General features: G+C 46.2%; 1 protein-coding gene across 1 annotated transcript in view; it reads left to right on the top strand.

Moving 5' to 3' along the window:
* Positions 1-3,580: 3,580 nt before the first annotated feature.
* The window catches only part of Morc1 (MORC family CW-type zinc finger 1), a 168,681-nt gene continuing 150,879 nt past the window's right edge, over positions 3,581-21,382 (top strand). The window contains 3 exon segments of the mRNA XM_012950005.2: positions 3,581-3,645; positions 9,867-9,920; positions 14,756-14,790. Coding sequence (XP_012805459.2) covers positions 3,581-3,645; positions 9,867-9,920; positions 14,756-14,790 — 154 coding nt within the window.

Here is a 21,382-nt window from a genome sequence, read left to right as displayed (position 1 = left end):
TTAGGACACTCGGGAGGCAGAGGTAGGAGGATTGCCATGAGTTCGAGGCCACCCTGAGACTCCATAGTACTCCATAGTGAATTCCAGGTCAGCCTGGGCTAGAGTGAGACCCTACCTCGAAAAACCAAAAAAAAAAAAAAAAAAAAGAAAAGAAAAGAAAGAAAGAAAGAAAAATAGAATAGATTAGGAGACTGGAGAGGCACATATCCAGGTATGTCTGCTGAGGGTGCTTATGTAGAGGATTAAGTGAAGTAAAAAGCCCCACACTGAGTGAATAATGTAACAGTACCACATGGGCTAGGATCTAGATGGCATAAAAATGGGGTAAGAGAAAGTCAGTGTCCACCAGCATCCTCACTCTGCCTCATGGCCTGTCATGATGTGAAGTGTTCTGCTCTGACATAGCCTCCTTGAGATGGTGGGTTGAACATTCCGAAACCATGAGCCTAATATAAATCCTCCCTTCCTTCAAAGAAGAATGGTATGAGTTTTATTTAGTCATTTTACTATTTAGCTGGTGTGGTACTTTGAATAGATGGCCCCCAATATATCCAGTGTTTTATTGCTTTGTAGTTTGCATCTGTAGCCACCTGGCTGGAGGCAGTTTCACTGGCCTTAAGGTATGGGTGGGCTTGAGATTGCAATCTAAAGATATGCAAAGTGTGCCTAGCTGGAGTTCCTGAAGTGTGCTATGCTGTGCTGTGTGGCTTTTGGCTTTTAGGCTTCTGCTCCTCTCTGTCTGCTTGGGCCTGTGAAGGCAGGCCAGCTTCTTCTGCCTTTTATGGAACCTCCCCTGGATCTGTAAGTGTCAATAAATATCCCTTCCTCCATAACTGTGCCTGGTCTGGAAGTTCATTTCAGCGAACCTGAAGCTGTCTGCTACAGCTGGGGATCACTGACCTCTTCCAATGTTATCAACTCTATTGTATTGCTCCTTGTGTTTCTATAACACGTCAGATGTTGCTAATTCCTTGTGGTTTCTACATTATGACATGCCGTTCTGGATGCTCCCTCAGTTCAAACATCAATTTTTCATGGTTATAAACACTGAATTTCAAATGTATTCATCAAAAGTAACGGAATGTTGGTTCAGCAACAGTTAACGTAAATAGGAGAAGGGCACCATGACTAAAACGTGTGTATTCCAAACACAAAATGCTTAGTGAGAAAGCCTTGAAGACTCTCTTATCCCACATGGACTCTCCTGAAAATCAAGATGGATCACAAGAGTATCAGATGCCATTCCCACTTGCACTTCTTTTCCTTGCCACCATCTCAGAATTTTTATCACGAGATAATGTTGACATGAATCTTGAAGCAAAGTTGAAGGAAATGAGTGAAATATGAAATCCAGAAAGTTTATGTTGGAGAGGAATAAGTTTGGCCTTTGAGGTGGGAAGGTGGCTCACAGAGCTGACCCGGGTGAGGGGGAGGCTTTGGGCAGCTGTGTGACTCCCTGGCCGCTTACTCAGCATCATCCAGTGACTGTCCCTCTGGGCCTGTCACCCACACCAACCCATGCTGGCTTACTGTTTTGGGGCTGCCTACTGACTGCAGGAAAGCACAGCACAGATCATTAGAAAGACTCCTCTGTGGTAAACCACATCCTCTCCTCTGGTAGAAACTAGATATTATAGCTTCACTAATTACAGGCTAGCGGCTCCCATCCCCTCCCAAAAGTAAATTGCTTTGAGATAGCAGTTGGAAATTGGGGTTGTAAAATAAATCTGGAAGAGGCTTGTCAAGCTTTTTTTTTAAATCCATAAAAATGAAAATAAGCTATATTTGTGTAGTTCTATGGGAGAAAAATGAGAAAGCTGGCCTATGTTGCTTAGTAAAGAGAAGATTGCTAGCAAAATACCACCAATCCCATCAGCCCCCGTGGAGACAAAGACACAATCAGGACAGTGACTGGGAAGGTTTACGCTCACTCCCAGTATTTAAGTTAAAGGAGAGCATGGTGCTCCACTGGGCTGTCATTCAAATATCAGATCCCTATAAATTGAGCAGCTGGAAATTTCTTCTCTTCTGAAGTAGAATGACTACTCCAATTTTAGTCTTTTCTTTTTCTGGGAGATGTATTGCCTTTCTGATGCCTTAAAATCACAAACCATCTATTTCAAGTTCTCTGTTCAATAGCTGTTTCTCCCTGACGTTAAGGCTAGCATGTAAAATATTTGCTGAGTATTACTGAACCATGCTGTATTCCAAGCCAAACAGCTCTAGACATGTGATCAGTTTAACCGCTTCTTACAGGACAAATAAGTCCAGTAACATCACATCCCAATCTGGACCTTCCCCTGCAGCATCCCTGACCAAAGCTGCTCCTACTTGGGTTTTGAATTATGCACTGTATGAGGAAAGCCACAAGTTTGGACATCTGGTCTACCCAGCCCCTCTGCGTGTTTATCCTCAGGACCACTCTTTGCGCCTTCCACCTGCACAAGTCTATCTTTCAGCGCACCGCCCTGTTTAATACATAAGCCAGAACAGGACATCAAATAGCTAAATGTCAGTTGACAGATAATGGAAACTAGCCGCAGATGTCCTCCAAGGTGGAGAATGCATGCATTCAAAGAACACAGGAAAGTGACACAAGCAAAGAGAAACTACGGTTTACTTTAGCCCTCCTCTGCCATAGGAACGAGACACAGAGAGACAGAATTTCCTCTTTCCTGGGAGAATTCGAACCGCCCCTCTCCGAAAGAGCAGGGACTGGAAGGGGCCCAGGAGAAAAGCTACCTGGGCAGGCAGAGCTGAACCGGGCCCAGCGGTCCGGACGCTTGCGCTGCGCCGCCAGGGGGCGCGTGTCCACGGAGCTGGGGCTCAGGGCTGGGCGCGGGCGTGGGCGTGGGGCGCAGGTGGGGAGCGCAGGTGTGGGGTGCAGGCATGGGATGTTGGCCTGTGTGCAGGCGGGGGCGTGGGACGCAGGCGTGGGGTGTTGCCTCAGGCGTGAAGCACACGTGTGGGGTGCAGGCTCAGGAGTGGGGCGCAGGCGTGGGCATGGGGCGCAGGCGTGGAGCTTAGGTGTGGGATGCAGGCGCAGGAGTGGGGCTCAAGCGTGGGGTGCAGGCGCAAGCGTGAGGCGCTGGCGCAGGCGTGGGGCGCAGGCGCGTGGCTCAGGTGTAGACGTGGGGTGCAGGCGCAGGCATGGGGTGCAGGCGTGATGTACAGGCGCAGGCTCAGGCGCAGGCGTGGGGCGCAGGCCCATGGCACGGGGCGCAGGCGTAGACGTGGGGCGCAGGCGTGAGGTGCAGGCGCAGGCGTGGGGGTGCAGGGGTGAGGTGTAGGCTCAGGCGCAGGCCCGTGGCACGGGGCGCAGGCGCAGAAGTGGGGAGCAGGCGTGGGGCGCAGGCGTGGGGCGCAGACGTGGGGCGCAGGCGTGGGGCGCAGGCGCAGGCGTGAGGTGCAGGGTGCCGGCGTGAGGTGCAGGCGCAGGCGTAGACGTGGGGTGCAGGCGCGGGGCGCAGGCGCGGGGCGCGGGGTGCAGGCGTAGACTCGGGCCTGCGCCCACAGCTGCAGCGCGGACTCGCTTGGAGCGCCTGGTTCCCAGCGGTCGAGCTCGAGGTCCTTCGACGCCATGGACGGGAAGTACGGCCCGCTGCTGCGGGCTCGGCTGCACCTGGATTTCATCCACGTGAACTCGTGAGTGTCCCGCGGGGTCGCCCTGGGGTTGTTCGGCCTCCATCCGCAGGAAGCCCCCAAGGGGGCGGGGAGTAAAACAGAAACCCAGTGACCTTGAGAGGCTTGATCTAAGAATTTCTTTTTTTTTTCATTTTGGTTTTTCGAGGTAGGGTCTCACTCTAGCCCAAGCTGACCTGGAACTCACTATGGAGTCTCAGGGTGGCCTCGAACTCGTGGCGATCCCCTTACCTCTGCCTCCCGAGTGCTGGGATTAAAGAAGGCTTGCACCACCGCGACCTGCTAAGAATTTGTTCATGCCTCCTAAGTGTACTTAAACCAGAGAAAAAGGGATGAAAGTTGAATATTCTAGGACAACCTGAACTCATTCGGTGCCGTTCACTTAACACCCAGAGGAAAGATAGGCCTGTGTGTATGATTTAAAGACGAGTTATATGTTGGTCAACGGATTAGGACTACTACCAACCTTCTCAACCCCTTGCAAGTTGCCTTAGGGAGCACTCCGCACGCACGCATTTCAAGGTGCAGGCCTCTCCCCGAGGGTAACCAGGCTGCAGGCTGACGATGCCGTGTCATGGTTCAGTCACTATTCTGATCTTTTCCTCCATCCCGACCCAGATGCCTTATAGGGAACCGCACCCAGTGCTGTTTGAAGCAGAGCAGACCCCACCGCTTAACCACACAGACTATGCAAGATCCCTGTGTGTGTCTGAAGTTTTAAAGGTAGTGCCAACTACAGATAAAGATCAAAATCTGTCTACACCTCCGTTTTTCCTGTACATGCGTACTTATCTGTAGTCTACCAGCCATGAAGCGCATTATTAAACAGTAAGAAACGAGTCATGAAAGATAAAATAGAAACATGCTATACATAACGGCGGGGCAAGGCAGTTTTTCGTCATACTGCTCAGAATCGGGTTATTTCCAAAACTTTCCAGTTACCACTTTTAGATTGAGATTAACCACTTGTAACTGATACCATAGGAAGAGAAGCCACGGGTAAGGTGAGTCTAGTGTGGTCAGATCGCAGAGGCAGGTGACAGATTTCTATGTCATTTGTCACTTCCAGTTAAATAAACAATAGCCTTGAGTGTTATGTAAATCCTAGTGGGATGTTGGTGCTTGGGAATTATTTAGTAATTTGTGCATCCTGAAAATGCCCACTTACTTAGGAAATGGAACCAAATGGAGGTGTTTAAAAACAAAAGCCAGGGAAGGCCAGCGTTGCTGTATGGGACGATTTGTGCAATTGAAGGATGGCAGAGTCAAACAGGCAGTGTTCATTCTTGTCTCTCCGCAGGGCAGGGTTTAAACCTGCCAGGAGGGAGCAAGGAGTTAAAAGATGACTGGGGTGAAAGACAAATGAAATAGCCGGGCGTGGTGGCGCTCGCCTTTGATCCCAGCACTCGGGAGGCAGAGGTAGGAGGATCGCCATGAGTTCGAGGCCACCCTGAGCCTACAGAGTGAATTCCAGGTCAGCCTGAGCTAGAGTGAGACCTTACCTTGAAAAACGAAAAAGTGGAAAAAAAAAAAAAAAGTACAAATGAAATAGAAGCTGTGAATGAGTTCACAGAAAAGTCCAAGTCTAGAACTAGAGGTTTAATTTTATCTGGCAAAGAAGTTCCTTTGTACAGTTTCTGGGGCTGATAACTTCACATCCTCCCATCGTGAGGTGTGCACTTTTCAGCGGGTGCCGTGATAAAGATGACGGCAGCGTGATGCAGCGCAGGTTCAGAGACAGGCGGCGTCTGCTCAGCTCGGCAGGGAGGTGTTGCGGATGATTGTCCATGCAATGGCAATACCTTTCTCCTTTTTTTAAAAAAATCAAAATACACATTTAATAATCCATTTTTAAATTCTATTTATTGTTTTTGAGAGAGGCATACACACACACACACACACACACACACACACACACATATATGGAGAGAGGGGGGGGAGGGAGGGAGGGAGAATAAATGAATGGGTTCACCAGGGCCTCTAGCCACTGCATACGAACTCCAGATACCTGCGCCACTTTGTGCATCTGGCTTTATGTGGATCCTGGGGAATTGAACATGAGTCCTTTGGCTTTGCAGGCAAACAGCCCCCCCCCCTCTTTATTTTACTTTATATTTATTTATTTATTTATTTTTGGTTTTTCAAGGTAGGTTCTCACTCTAGCCCAGGCAGGCTTGGAATTAGCACATCTTATTTTATTACCCAGCCCTTGTTTTCTTCTCATAAACTAATGTTTAAAACACATCCGGCTATAAAAAATATATTTTTAAAGTGTCTTTTAAGAAATTCCAGTTCTACTTCATACTGGCTGGTTCTGAAATTCCTTTCTGTGTAGAAACCAAGAGTCCTGTTTTGTTTTTTTTTTTTGAGTCAGGGTGTACTAAAGGATGGAGGCCCCGCACACTGACGTCAGTGGGCCCTAAAGCTGGAACAGAAGGACCACGGGGCAGGGTGCTATGTGAAGGCCTGCAGACATGTTGGAGTCTCCAAGTACCGTCTAGCAGCCAGGACCTAAGTCACTTTTCCTCCAGGTCAAGTCACAGGACACCTGCAGCCACTAGACACTAGCTGGGGCCCATGCTCCCCACAGAGCTTCAGTGATGTGTGTGGGAGTGGGCTGTTCTTCGATTTTTGAGGCAGTGTCCATATATCGGCCTCAAACTTGAGTGTGTCCTGCCTCAGCCTCCCAAGTTCTGACATCACAGGTGTGTGGCGCCATCCAGTGGAGTAATGGAGAAGAATTTTTTTTTTCCCATTGCTACGCCTCCATTCAGTTCATTTGATCGTCAAATTTGGATTTTCTCTAAAGGTGTCTCACGTCCGTCCACTGGTCTGTGTCGCCGTTGACTTCAGTCTAGGAGACACCAGCCTGACTTGCTGCACCCCACCCAGCCTGTTCTCTGGGCTGTCTGCTTCCCGTGGTGGCTCCTCCAAGGTTCATGTCCCTGAGAGCTGCCAGGCTGAGCGTTTGAAAAAAAGAATAAGAGGGCTGGAGAGGTGGCTTAGCGGTTAAGCGCTTGCCTGTGAAGCCTGAGGACCCCAGTTCGAGGCTCGATTCCCCAGGACCCACGTTAGCCAGATGCACAAGGGGGCGCACGCATTTGGAGTTCGTTTGCAGTGGCTGGAGGCCCTGGCGCGCCCATTCTCTCTCTCTCTCTCTATCTGCCTCTTTCTCTCTCTGTCTGTCGCTCTCAAATAAATAAGGATAATTAAAAAAAAAAGAATAAGATAGGTCACTCTTCTGAGAAATCGACAGTGCTTCCCAGTTGCATGCAGGCCCTGTGAAAGCCCTTTTCCGGCATGGTAGGATTCCTCCACGAGTCCGCCGTGCCTTCCTCTTAGTTGGTTCTTCCCATTCGCCGTCAGACCAGCACTGTGCTCTGCTCAGCTCTTTTCTGCTTTGGGATCTTTGCGTCTCCTGATTGTGAGAGGACTGTGTTGCTTCTACCACGGCGGAGCCAGGAATGGACTTCTCCTCCTCCGGGGCCAGCTGACGTGTCTCCTGTTAGGATGCACAGGCCACTTTTTGCATATGGATTTTTGTGGGTACTGGGGAGTCAAACCTTAGCCACTGAGCAATCTCCCCAGCCTTACACTAAATTTTTAAAAACTGGGCATGCAAAAGAATAGGATCCTGACACTTCATCCACACAGCTCATTTTCCTTCGTTCGTATTCACACCCCCTCTCTCAGGTGTCCCTCTTTCTTCCTCCTGCTGGACTTTCTTTTCTTTTGCTTTTTTGTTTTTGTTTTTTGAGGTAGGGTCTCACTCTAGCTCAGGCTGACCTGGACTGGAATTCACTACATAGTCTCATGGTGGCTTTGAACTCATGGCGATCTTCCTCCCTCTGCCTCCTAAGGGCTGGGATTAAAGGCGTGCACCACCACGCCTGGCTTGGACTCTTTTCTGCCCCTCAGTGGTCCCCCTTTTAGATTGTGCTTATGAGAGAAAATATGCTGTGATTGTGTTTCTTCACCCATTACCCATCTTGTTCCCCCTCCCCGTATTTTTTAAATATTTTCATTTATGAGAGAGCATGATACGAACGAGTGTGAATGAATGAGGGGCTAGGAATAGGAATGTGGCCACACCAAGGACGCTTGCTGCCGCCACGCCGTATATCTGGTTTATATGGGCGCTGGGGAGTTGAACCTGAGCCGAGAGGCTTAGCAGGTCAGTGCCTTTGACCACGGAGCCACGTTGCCAGGCCTTCTTCCAGGGTTTGTTTCGGACAAATTAGCAATTTTAAAGCTGAAATAATTCAGGAGACCTTTTATTACCCTTGTGTTTGAAGTTTAGTATTTCAAAAAAGTGAGGATGTATGTGTGGGTTTTCTTAAATTTTAAACTCAAGTGCTGTTGTGTGGCCTGAGATGTTTGGATGCTTAGACATTATAGAAATGTTTTATATTATACAAATATTCGGGGGGACCTGGAGGTCAGAAGGTGGAGTGAATTAGTTTCTTTTGCTTCTGTATATGTTTACTACATATAAAGAGAAATTGCAGGCTGGATTCTCTGTTAATGCTGAGAGGAAATGAGAAGCAAGTATGTGACCCTAAGGACAATCTGATTTACCCACGCATAGCTCTTCAGCCTTGCAAGTGTTGGAAGTAGAGAAGGTCGTTCACAGTGTTCTGTTAGCGAGAACTGAGCATAGGGCATAAGAGAGAGGTCATATGGCATTGTGAGCTCATTTAAGCAATAGCTTCTGAAAGCTGAAAACAGTCCACCGAAAAATACAGATTGATGGAGCAGACAGGGGTCCCTGCCAATTCCTGCGTCTAATCACAACTAGGACCCTTATGCCCTTTTGACAGACTGGGTTTTGATAGCCTGCAAAATAATTTGGTCTTAAATAATGTGATTTTAATGAAAAAATTATTTGAAAAAAAATACTCTAATACATACTCAGGAAGCAAAATTAGAAGTTCAACATTCGCTGTAGTGATAGGAAGTTTCTTGAAGTCTTCCTTTGATTAGGCATTGTTGGCAGAATGCGCTCTTAGATGAAAAAGACTAAAGTGTGTGTGTGTGTGTGTGTGTGTGTGTGTCACAGCGAAGCCCGTTTCTTCATATGCTAACCAAAAAATTCATAATGAGCATAAAGCAAGCATGTGTTCTTCGCAGCAGTAAATCAGATTGTCAGCAGGCTTGCCACGGCTCAGGGAACACTGTGGAAGAGGTAATGGAAAGCTGGTAAGAGCCACAGAGTGGATAGGAATACCCTGAGGCATGGTTCCCCCCAACCCAAAAGGACTGACAAAGGCTTTATGACCCCACAGTGAATACTGTAGCCCCACTGAGGAGGACCTCCAGGGTAACAGGAGTTGGGGCGAGGGGATAATAGTATATAACCTATTATATATAAATTAAGAAAAGTGGAAAAAATATTTGTTCTTACCCTTGGCTTCATAATGCAGAGCTCAGACTTGAGAATCTTCACAGTGTTAAGAACGTTGTTCCTAGATTTTTTTTTTTTTGAGGCAAGCCCAACAGACTGGCCTTCTTCTATACTGCGCGTGTGAGGGAGGGTGTGGGGGGAGGAGAGGGAATGAACTGGCGTGCCCGGGTCTCCAGCCACTGCCGTTGAACTCCAGACACGTGCACTATCTCATGTGCACGTGCGACCTTGTGCACTGTGTCCCCGGCTTACATGGGACTTGAAGAGTTGACCATGGGCCCTTAGGCTTTGCAGGCAAGTGGCTTAACTGCTAAGCCATCTACCAGCCCCCTTTTTGTTAACCTTTGAGGTAGGGTCTCACTTAATCCCTGCTGATCTGGAACCCACTCTGTGACTCAAACTAACCTTGCACTCAAGGCAGCCCTCTTACTTCAATCTCCTTCATGAGTGCGGGATGAAAGGTGCACCCCAGGGTAGAGAGGTGGCTCAGGGGTTCAAGGCACGTGCTTGCAAAGCCTCACAGGTTGGGCTGGACTTCCCCACTGCTCACATAAAGCCAGACCCACAAAGTGGCACATGTGTCTGAAGTTCGCTTGCAGTGGCCAGAGGCCCTGGCTCGCCCATTTTATCCCTCTCTAGTTCTCTTTCAATGCTTGCAAATAAATGTTTACAAAAATTAATGGTGTGTTACACCTGGCTAGAGTAACTTAACTGATTATCTATCCAGAACTGGAGAATATTTGTCTGCATGTGTCTTGAATCTTTGACCCTTGTTGCATCTCTGGCTTGACTGTTTATGTTCCCTTTATTTCCTCATCAGCACAACTTACAGTTTCCTTTTTGGAGCTCTGGCTGAGTTGATGGACAATGCAAGGTAAGGCTTGTCTCTGAACAAAGATCACTGAGGATATTTCAGGACACAAATCTACTGTAAGTATACATGAAATAAAAATATAATGTATGCGTTCCCACTTGGGATGTTATTTGACTTGATTTCTTATGACATTAAAGTTGCATGGGATAAAACAGAGGAGAGGATTCCTTACTTTTATGTAATTTGTATTCACGATCAGATTTAAAGTACAGGTAAGTTGGATTGGTATGTTTGTGTTAGAAACCATGTAAAAGCAGATATTCTCTTGGATAGCTCTTGAACTAATGTAAATGTACACCGTTGCTGAAAGTTAGAATTCAAGTGTATGTCATGTCGCTAAAGACTCCAGCAACCTATTTCTAACTCACATAAATATATTGAGGTTTGGGCTGGAGGAATAGCTTAGCTATTGAGACATTCGCCTGCAAAGCCAAAGGACCCAAGTTTGATTCCCCAGGACCCATGTTAGCCAGATGCACAAGGGAGTTCATCTGCAGTAAGTGGCCCTGGAGGCCATGGCACGCCCATTCTCTCACTCTCTCTCCCTCTTTCTCTGTCAAATAAATAAATAAATAAATAAATAAATAAATAAATAAATGATATAGAGGTTTAAGTTACTTCTTACAAAAATTTAAGTTCCTTTTTTTAAAAAATTTTATTTATTTATTTATTTGAGAGCGGCAGACACAGAGAGAAAGACAGATAGAGGGAGAGAGAGAGAGTGGGCGCGCCAGGGCTTCCAGCCTCTGCAAACGAACTCCAGACGCGTGCGCCCCCTTGTGCATCTGGCTAACGTGGGACCTGGGGAACCGAGCCTCGAACCGGGGTCCTTAGGCTTCACAGGCAAGTGCTTAACCGCTAAGCCATCTCTCCAGCCCTTAAGTTCCTTTTAAAAGTATTATTTTGGAACACTGTGAAGGGCCTCGTGCCCATCCCTTCCTCGAACCTCACTGTGCAGGCCTCAGCCTCCCTTTGTGGTTCACGTTGGTATCAAACTCACAGTCTTCCTGCCACAGCCTCTTGAGTGCCTAGATACCAGACACACCCCACCCCACCTGGCTTTGAACAAATTATATATGTAGCCAGGCGTGGTGGCGCACACCTTTAATCCCAGCATTTGGGAGGCAGAGGTAGGAGGATCGCTGTGAGTTCGAGGTCACCCTGAGACTACATAGTGAATTGCAGGTCAGCCTGGGCTAGAGTGAAACATTACTTCACAAAATTATATAGTTAGATAGATAGATGGATGGATGGCGGATATGTGCATGTGTGTATATGTATGTACACACACATTTACATAGGTTATATAGTTTTGGATCCCTTCGCCCCTCCTCCATCTCCACTTCCCTGAGGGTGTTCCCTCATAGGGTACTTGGTTGAACTTAACTTGTCTTTTAAAGTTAAACTGAATATTGGCTTGTTTCAACTTGTGTTTCCCTTTTACCAAAGAGGTTTTGCACTTTCTCTGGACAAAGCAAAGTCTGCCCAAGAAGCAGTTGTTAGATGAGGGATCTTCATGCAGCGTCTTAAGTTTTGTGCCACTGCTATATATTAACACTTAGCTTTACACATTGGGCCCTCGGTGAGGTGACACTTCTGAGATCATGCACGCAGACTGCCGTCAGACAACCTGCCACCCAGGAATTCCTGCTCTGCCCTAAAGGGAACACTGCGAGCTCCTCCTTGTTGGGAACTCTCTGCGAGGGAGGAAGTAAAGTTGGTCCGTCAAGGAGTCATGAACTCAGCGTTGACGACATTGAGAGGGCACGGGCCACGACTGAGGGATGTCATGGCTGGCTTCTCTGTGATTCAGAGTGGCCACTTGCCTTGGAACAAAGCAGCCTGTGTCCCCTGGTGCTGAATGTCCATTTTCAGGAGCTTGACATGTGTAACTGTGAAAGAGCACATTTGTCCATTTTCCCAAATATCTCTTCTTTGTGGTCATTCCATTTGTTCCCATGACAAAGGAGACCAGGTCTAGTCAGAGGGGCAGCAAGGGATGAAGGGGACCACCCTACATAGTAGAGGGCTGCGAGGTGACTGTGCTCCAGAGGGAGACAGGATATGATAAAGAGAGCACTTCTTGGCCCGGAGAGACGGCTTAGTGGTTAAGGCGCTTGCCTGCAATGCCTAAGGACCCATGTTTGACTCCCCAGATCCCACGTTAGCAGACGCATGAAGGTGAGGCAAGCTCAAGGTCACACATGCCCACTGGGTGGCACAAGCATGTGGAATTCGATTGCAGTGGCTGAGGCTCTGGTGTGCCCATTCTCTCTCTCTCTCTCTCTCTCTTAAAAAAAAAAAAAAAAAAAGATTAAAACAAGAAAGCAAGTCTTATAGCTATGTTGGTAACCTGGCAGCCCTTGAGCAAGTCTAGCCCATCTTATGTTTTGTTTGATTCCTGGTGGAAGTTTACAATGTTGAGAAAGGAAAGGAAGAGAAAAGGGATATGCTTATAATGGTTGAGAAACAGGAAGCCACATAAAAAGATGGAGCCTTCTGCTTTAGTGGGAGAAGCAGCAGGATTGAGACGGCCTTGCTCCATGGCTCGGAGGCTGGAGGACAGCAGGTACCTGTTAGGACCAGGCTGTGGCTTCAGCTTTGCTGCTTTTCTGGTGTCCTCCCCAGGCTGAGAAAACCCGTCACTTCCTGTGTCTTTAGTGGCTAATGGCATTTTTCACCGCTGCTTAGGTGCTGGTATTTAACATGGAAAGATGACTTATTCTCTCAGACTCCATTAAAACGCTCCAGGGCTCTCTAACCCCCATTATTCTAAGAAGTCATTGCACAGCCTTGCGCTCAGGTTTGTGGGGAGCTCATGTGGGTGTGACGATGAAGACAGATGTACTGAAGGGACCTTGTCTATAGCAGGGAAAATACATAACCCCACAGGAAGGATGGCTGGAGGATTCTTCCCAGCATAGCAGCTGTTTTAGAGACAGTGTCTTATGATAAAGTACCAAAACCACCATGAAATGTCTTCAAATGTTATAAATGCAAGCTGTTATCTTATGCCTTAAGCCATGAAAATTCTGTATGAAGAAATTGTATCTTTAAAAAAATGTTTTGGGCTACAGAGATGGCCTGTGTTCGACTCTGCAGGTCCCACATTAACCAGACGCACAAAGGTGACTCAATCGCAAGGTCACACGTGCCCACTAGGTGGCAAAAGTATCTGGAGTAAGATTGCAGTGGCTGAGGCCCTAGCACACCAATTCTGTCTCTCTCTTTCTGTCTCTTTAAAAAATGTTTAATTTAATTTATTTATTTGAGAGAGAGAGGAAGAGGAAGACAGAGAGAGAGAGGCGTGGGGTGGGGGAGAGGGAGAGAGCATTAGAATATGGGTGTGCCAGGGCCTCTAGCGGGCCTCTAGCCATTCCAAAGGAAATCAAGATGCATGCACCACCTTGTGCATCTGGCTTCCTGGGAAATTGAACCTGGGTCCTTAGGCTTTACAGGCAAGTGCCTTAACTGCTAAGCCATCTCCCCAGCCCAAGAAATTGTATGTTTAAAGAACTCAAGGTTTAAGCTGGGCAAGTGGTTCAAACGTCAAGTATTTCCATTTCCATGTGCAAGGACCTCGGTTTGCTCCCAGCAACACAAAACCAAATCGAGCTAAACCGAACCAAACAGAAAAAAAAAAAAAAAAAAAAAAGCTGACTTCAGCATAGTGGCATGTTCTGAGCATTTGTTATGTGCATGGTACTTTATATACTGTGTAATTGTATAATGCAGATATTGGTAGCCACATGTCATGGGATTATAAAGATTATGAGAGAATTTTCAAAAATATTGCATTTAGGGCTGGGAGAGATTTACACCGGCAAAGGTGTTTGCCTGCAAAGTCTAATGACGAGAGCTCTATTCCCCAGTACACATGTAAAGCCAGATGCACAAAGTGGTGCATGCATGCATCTGGAACTCATTTGCAGTGGCTAGATGCCCCAGCACCCCCATTCTTTCTCTCTCCCAGGCATGGTGATGCACTTTTAATCTCAGCATGGTGGCGGGGGGTAGTGGTAGGAGGATTGCTGTGAGTTTGAAGCCAATCTGAGACTACATAGTGAATTCCAGGTTAGCCTAGACTAGAGTGAGACCCTACCTCAAAAAAATAAAAATCCTGCATTTGGTGTTTGCTTGACATATAGGGGTAATTCCAGAATTCTATATAAGGAGAACAGTTGTCTACAGGAAGAAGCTAAGTTAATTTCTAAGTCCTCCTACCTCTGCCTCCAAAGTGCTTAGATGAAAGGCGTGCACCACCACACCCAGCTGAGAAAATCTTCAATAACATTTTAAGCAATGGGACACAGCTAATGACAGACTGCTTTCCTAGCGTGTGTGAGGCCCAGGGTTCCATCCCCAGCAATGCAAAAAATAATAATTTGTTCCCATGTATGCACATGCACATCATATATGTTCTTAAGAAAGGTGATCCTTCAGTACAAATGGCCTTAATTCCTTTTTCATTGCATCTTTTGAACTATAATACCTCATGAGAATCTCTATGGTTTTGGATTATTCTCCAGCCAGTTTTTAAAATATAAATAACTACACTGATGTTCACTTTGCTGAACATTTTATAACTACCACTTTTTCTTTTAAATTTCTAAGTTTTGGTTTTTGTAATAATCTGAAATTAAGAGTGATGATAGTTCTCAGAATATAAATGCAGAGTGAAAGAACTTAGTAATGGATTTTAAAGCAATTTAAGTATATTTTCTTATTGTTTGATATCTGACAATAGGTTATATCTCACATAAGCAGTTCAGATTCATGTCATTTCTGAAACACAATTTTCCATTAAAGCAATGATATTTTTACATTGTTTCCAGAGATGCAGGGGCTGCGAGGCTGGATGTCTTTTCAGGTGAGCACAAATTTTCATTTATTTTTTCTCCTTAATGGAAAAGCCTGTAGTTATTTTCCTTTTTTTATTTCATGAAATCACACCACATTCTACAGATTTTTAATGTAATCTGAGTGCTTTGTGAGCACAGTGACCCTATGGGAAGCCAGGTTGAGAAGAATATACTGTGAGAGTCAAATTGCTCACTTATTAGAGGACCCATTTACAAAATGATGTCTTCTCGAGCTTCGTGGAGGCATCACAGTGACTTCGAGCAGTGAATTTGCTTGCCATGAGAAGCAGGTTTTATTTAAAAAAAAAACCATTAATTTAATAGCTATTCATAATTAAGCAAACATTATTTCCAGCTTTTCAGTTTTACAGTACATGCTACTAGGTAGGATGAGTGTCTAAGGGCTACAAAATTCGAACCAAATATATTCTCTACTGATTTCACTTGTGGTCTCTGACTACTCCGTGCACTGACTTGTCAACCTCACAACATGACAGTAATAAGTTGCTGTGATCAAGTTCTGTAGCCACACCCAGAGAATCTCCCATCGTGGTGATTTCCTTCTCCAGTCCAACCAGCTGTGTGCTGGTCACTGGTCATGGATGAGCAGTTATTTTCCATGACGATAATCCAGATTTGTACCGAAGGCGGCTGGGCGGCTGGGCACTCTGCTCTTCCCCGGCCGTTTAAGAGACTGAGCCACATGGATGCCTGTGGTTCCGGAGAGACATACACATGGACATCAGGATATGAGACTCTCTTCTGCCCTCTCCTCTCTGGGTTCTGAAATTGAGATCATAAATAGATGACTGTTTGTCGCAGCAAGTATTAGGGTGTTGTGTATGGTTGGGAGAGAGGCCAGTGGACTGTGGGTCAATCCCCAGGGTCAGGGTGACTGCACACAGCTCCAGGATTTGGCCTCCATTTGAAAGTGGCCTCTCCTCAGGAAGCTGTCTCCAGGGGGAGAGAGAGAAAGAGAGAGAGAGAGACAGACAGACAGACAGACAGACAGAGAGAAAAGCTAGAACTGCGCCACCCTAGTTCGTTCTTCCCTCAGTGACCAGTAACCTGGGGGAGTTCATCTCAACAAGGGAGAATTAAGTCAAAGGGTAGAGGGCATTTGTGGAGAAAAAGTTTTCTTCCCTTTCGTTTCCAATTGCACACGTTCCTCCACTTACCAGTGAAGTTGTGCGTCAGCAAACGCACTGAAAGTTGAAAATACTGTAAGTGGATAGCGCACTGATGCGCCTGAGCTACCAAGCATGACAGCTTAGCTGTACAGTAGCACCGCGTTGAGTTTCCTGTCTTTTTCCGTTCTTCCTTCCCTCCCTTTCCCTTTCTTTCCCTCCCTTTCCTTTCCTTCCCTCCCTTTCCCTTCCCTTCCCTCCCTTTCCTTTCCTTCCCTCTCTTTCCCTTCCCTTCCCTCCCTTTCCTTTCCTTCCCTCCCTTTCCTTCCCTCCCTTTCCTTTCCTTCCCTCCCTTTCTTTTCCTTCCCTCCCTTTCCTTCCCTTTCCTTCCCTTTCCTTCCCTTTCCTTCCCTTCCCTTCCCTTCCCTTCCCTTCCCTTCCCTTCCCTTCCCTTCCCTTCCCTTCCCTTTCTCTTCCCTTCCCTTTCTTTTCCCCCTCCCCTTCCCTTCTTCTTCCCTTCCTTTCCCTTTCCCCCTTTCCTCTCCTCTTTGCATTTCCTGCTTTACTCCCTCCTTTCCTCCCTTCCTTCTTTTCTCCCTCCCTCCCTTCCTTCTTTTCTCCCTCCCTCCCTTCCTCTCTCTCTCCATCCCTCTCTCCCTCCATCCCTCTCTTCTCTCTCTCCTTTCTCTTCTTTTTTTCCCTTTCCCTCCCTCCTTCTCCCCTTACACTCTGACTTCTGACTGTGTGGTTGCCCAGGAGCTGTGGCTCATTGCTGCCGCCCAGTATTGGATCACCAGTCCAGCAAATGATCAGACCCTAACATTCTTTGTTTTTCAGCTGTTTTTTTTAAATGCCTGTAAACCTAGCATTTAGGAGATGTGGCTACCTAGAAAGTTGAAAGCTAACCTGTGCTACATAGGAAATGAGATTTATTAACTTTTTTATGGTGTAGATTAACCCCAGGTTCTTTCATTCACTAAACAAGCACATTATCAATAGCTTCTCACTGTAGGAGTATTATTGTCTGTAGAATTACTTGAGGCAAAGAAAGGAAGTAAACTCATTTAGAAACTTGTTTGTTTATTCTCTAACTGTTGAGTGGTTCTGATTTCAACTTCTTTACACAGAGCTTTGACACAAAGTTGCAGTCTGCGCTGCTACCGAAAATACATTGTTTTGGAAGATATAGGCCATAAAGAAATGAGCAAACAAAAAATATAATGATTAATATTTTTCCAAAATGGAAGAAAATGTTAGAAAGCAGAGAGTCATAACAGAGAGTGCTGGCAAGGGTATATCATTTTTTCTTTTTTTTTTTTGCGTGCGTGCGTGCATGCATGCGTGCGTGCATGTGTGTGTGTGTGTGTGTGTGTGTGTGGTATTCCGGGAAGCTTCTCTACACAGGTGACGTGCCTGTGAGACGTTCAGGGTGTGAGAGAGTGAACCATGGAGATGTTTGCAGAGAAAGTCCTCAGAGAATAGTGATGAAGTTAGGTTGGCTAGAGCTAAGGATATTAGAACCCAAATCGGTTTCCATCATGGATATAATAGTAAGGCTTTTTTTCTGTGGTCAGTGGGTCACTGAAGAATTTTGAACAGGATCATTCCCCCATGTAGACCTGTTTTTTTTTTTTTTTCTTTTTAAAAGAAAGACATTGGGGTAGAAGCTTGTAGGATGGTCTAGAGAACTGTGAGCGAGCTAGCAGGGAGATGTGGTACTAGAAATGGAGAAGGGAGAGTAGAGGGAAGTGTCATTTCACTCGGAGCTCAACCCAGTCTTGCTCACGGGTTGGGAGGACTTATCCGGAATGTCCAGAGGGTCACAAGGGCCACCAGCATACACACGATCTAGTCACGGATGGGGTGGCCAACCGCAGAGCAATGGCTCCTTCATCTGATCCCCTCTCCGTGAACAAGCAAAATAGATCCAATTAGAGATACATACAGCACTTACTTCTTTCATGAGTGAGTGTGCGTGCGTGCGTGTGTGTGTGTGTGTGTGTGTGTAGAAAAACCCTAAACAAACAGTCTGAGGTTTTAAATCACCCACTTACAACATTTTTATTGTGGAAAACCATCAGCTTAGGAAATTGATTTTCTTTAAAAATAATAAAGGGCCAGTGTTTAATACTCAGAATTGTTCCGGGGAAACTTAATTAATCTAAGATTGCACTAGTTTTCAAATGATTTACCCTGAATTATTCCCCAGTTATTTTTCCTCAAGTGAGTTGAGGACTATAAAACCCAAACTAACGATGCTCCACCAGGATGTTTGTGACTTAGTCATGGTAAAGATGGATGCACCCTGAGTATATTCTTTCATGCTAAGTGTTAGACCAAAGGCTAAATGTTTAATATATGTGGTGACCTCTTTTACGGAATTGATATCTTAGTGTGGGAGTACATGGAAAATGTGTTCTATATCTGTACTTTTACAGGTAGATGACAAATAGCTTTAGCTACCTTTCTGGGTTTTTTTTAATTTTAAATTATTTATTTATTTGAGAGCGACAGACACAGAGAGAAAGAAAGATAGAGGGGGAGAGAGAATGGACGCGCCAGGGCTTCCAGCCTCTGTAAACGAACTCCAGATACGTGCGCCCCCTTGTGCATCTGGCTAACGTGGGACCTGGGGAACCGAGCCTCAAACCGGGGTCCTTAGGCTTCACAGGCAAGCGCTTAACCGCTAAGCCATCTCTCCAGCTCTACCTTTCTGTTTTTAAGTTGATTAATTAATTTATTTGAGAGACTCAGAGAGAGAGAGAGAGAGAGAGGGAGGGAGGGAGGGAGGGAGGGAGGGAGGGAGGGAGGGAGGGAGGGAGGGAGGGAGGAAAAGAGAATGGGCATGCCAGGGCCTCCAGCTACTGCAAACTCCAGATGTGTGCACCACCTTGTGCATCTGGCTGAGGTAGGTCCTGGGGAATTGAATCTGGGTCCTTTGGCTTTGCAGGCAAATGTTTTAACTGCAAGGCCATTCCTTCAGTCCTTGCTACCTCTCTTTGATGTCAGGTTCCAAAAAGTATGAGAACCACTCATCTGAAAGAGAAGTAGGCGCACACAAACATTTACATATATTTTGAAAGCAATAAAATATGGGCTAAGTATTGTGGTGGTTTGATTCAAGGGTCCCCCATAAACTTAGGAGTTCTGAAGGCTAGGTCCCCAGCTGGTGGTGACATGGAATTGGAACCTGCAGGGGGTGATGTGTTGTTGGGGGTGGGCTTAAGGACGTTAGTAGCCAGCTTCCCCTTGCCAGTGTTTGGCACACTGTCCTGCTGCTGTTGTCCGCTTGATGTTGGCTAGTGGGTGATGCCCAGCCTCTGCTTATGCCATATTTTCCCCTGCCATCACGGAGCTTCCCCTTGAGTCTGTAAGCCAAAATCAACCCTTTCTTCCCATGAACTGCTTTTGGTCAGGTGCTTTTTGCCAGCAATGAGAAGCTGAGTACAGCAGGTTTAGAACATTCTGGGCACCGAATGACATGAAAGGATTCTACAGGAATTTCTAGAATATTTCTTACATTAACTCATCTGGAGGGAAAATAGGCCTTCCCTCAGTGAATCAAACATGGGAAGGGTGTGTGCTGTGCCTTTAACCAGGGAGAATACTGAGCATTTTTGAGATCTTCAGGATGAGTTCTGGGGAGGGCCTTGTGTGTGGGGGAGTCTTGTCAGGTGAGGGGATGAGAGAGAATTAGCTTAGAGGTGAGATGCAAACAAGCTTGGTATATGGTTTTTTTTTTTTTTCCCTGAAAACTGTCATGGATTGTGGTGAAGCACAGGGCTGGCTGAAAGCTGGTTATACACTGTGATTTTAGGAAGGAAAAATTAGGGAGCTGTTCCTGTGCCCCAGAAAAGAGATGATTTCCTGAATGAAATCTTTCTAGAAAGGAGAAAATGGTCAAATCAGATGGACAGTAAGGAGGTGGGATCCAGAGGACCAGAGCCTTCCCGAGGCTCACGTGCGCGTGCGTGTGTGGGGTGGGGAGAGGGCTGGGGGATTTCATGATCTTGACGTCTTGACTTGGGCCACCAGAGCCTAATACAACATGTACACTTTATTGAACGGCAAACACTGGAACATCAGTAAAGGGCTAGGGAGCTTGCTTTGGAGAATGTATAGTTAACATGTGATAGAGGTTTATCTGAAATCTAGTGTGTAAAAAACTGAAATAAGACCAAGTTTGTGGATGGGAGAGCTTATTAAATTTTGAGGCCGTACTTGGTGAGAGAGAGGGAGAGAAAAACAGAACTTAGAGCTGTCATCTGTCCATCTTCTATCTGTGTTCTATTTGCCTGTATTACCCATCCATTACATACCTACCTGAACATGTGTATGCACTATATCTGCACTAAGAACTTGGTCTTTCCAAACTGTTTTGGAAGGCATACCTCGTGCCTGCAAACCCCTTCCATAAGACCTTACATATCAAGACCTTCAAAATCGTCTGTGGCTACTGTCCAGAGCTGCTGAGGCTCAGCTTGGGCTTGGGTCAGGTAGTTCCTAATCCTGGATAAACACAGAATAGCGAGGAAGAGTTGTTAGAGCAGACATGACAATATGATGATGAACTCGAGAGACTGGCGCTGTGATCTGAATGTGGCTTATCTTCTAAATGCCCGTGTGTTAGAAGCTTAGTACTCGGTTTGGTGATGCTGAGAGATGGTGGAACCTGTCAGAGATGGGTCTACGCTCGGGAGTGGTTACATCACTGGGGCCTGTGTCCTTAGAAGGAGTAGATGTTGGACTCACAGAGTGAGTTAGTCCCCATAAAAGAATGATCCTGGTCTTCTGGCTTCCTGACTTGCTACCTGGTCCCTCTGGCAATACTCCTGCAGGCTTATTACCTATCTTAAGTCCCTTTAAAAGTGGAACCGGAAGCTGGGTGTGGTGGCGCATGCCTTTAATCCCAGCACTTGGGAAGCAGAGGTAGGAGGATCTTCATGAATTCGAAGCCACCCTGAGACTACATAGTGATTCCCAGGTCAGCCTGGGCTAGAGTGAGACCCTACCTTGAAAAGTCAAAGATAAATAAATAAAAATAAAACCTGAGCCAGAAATGCAGCATGCTTCTGGACCTACAGAACTGTGAAAATAATAAGCTTTTTTTTCAACAGATTATTTAGCTTCAGGTATTATAGCAACAGAAAATGGGCTCCAGCAGTTAAGTATATCATTTAGCTATTTAGTCACGGGCTATCTTAAACATTATTTAATTTTTGTTTTATATTTATTTATTTATTTGAGAGTGAGAGGGAGAGAGAGAGAGGAAGAGAGAGAGAATGGGCTCCAGGACCTCCAGCCACTGCAAACAAACTCCAGATGCATGTGCCCCCTTGTGCATCTGAATAACATGGGTCCTGGGGAATCGAGCCTCAAACTGGGGTCCTTAAGCTTCACAGGCAAGCACTTAACTGCAACTGCTAAGCCATTTCTTCAGCCCACATTATTTAATTTTTAAACGTTTTACTTA

The sequence above is a fragment of the Jaculus jaculus genome, chromosome 4 (genome assembly GCF_020740685.1).
Source record: "Jaculus jaculus isolate mJacJac1 chromosome 4, mJacJac1.mat.Y.cur, whole genome shotgun sequence".
NCBI lineage: Eukaryota > Metazoa > Chordata > Mammalia > Rodentia > Dipodidae > Jaculus > Jaculus jaculus.
Note: the sequence above shows the minus strand (reverse complement) of the source record. Positions and strands in the feature narration are given on the sequence as shown.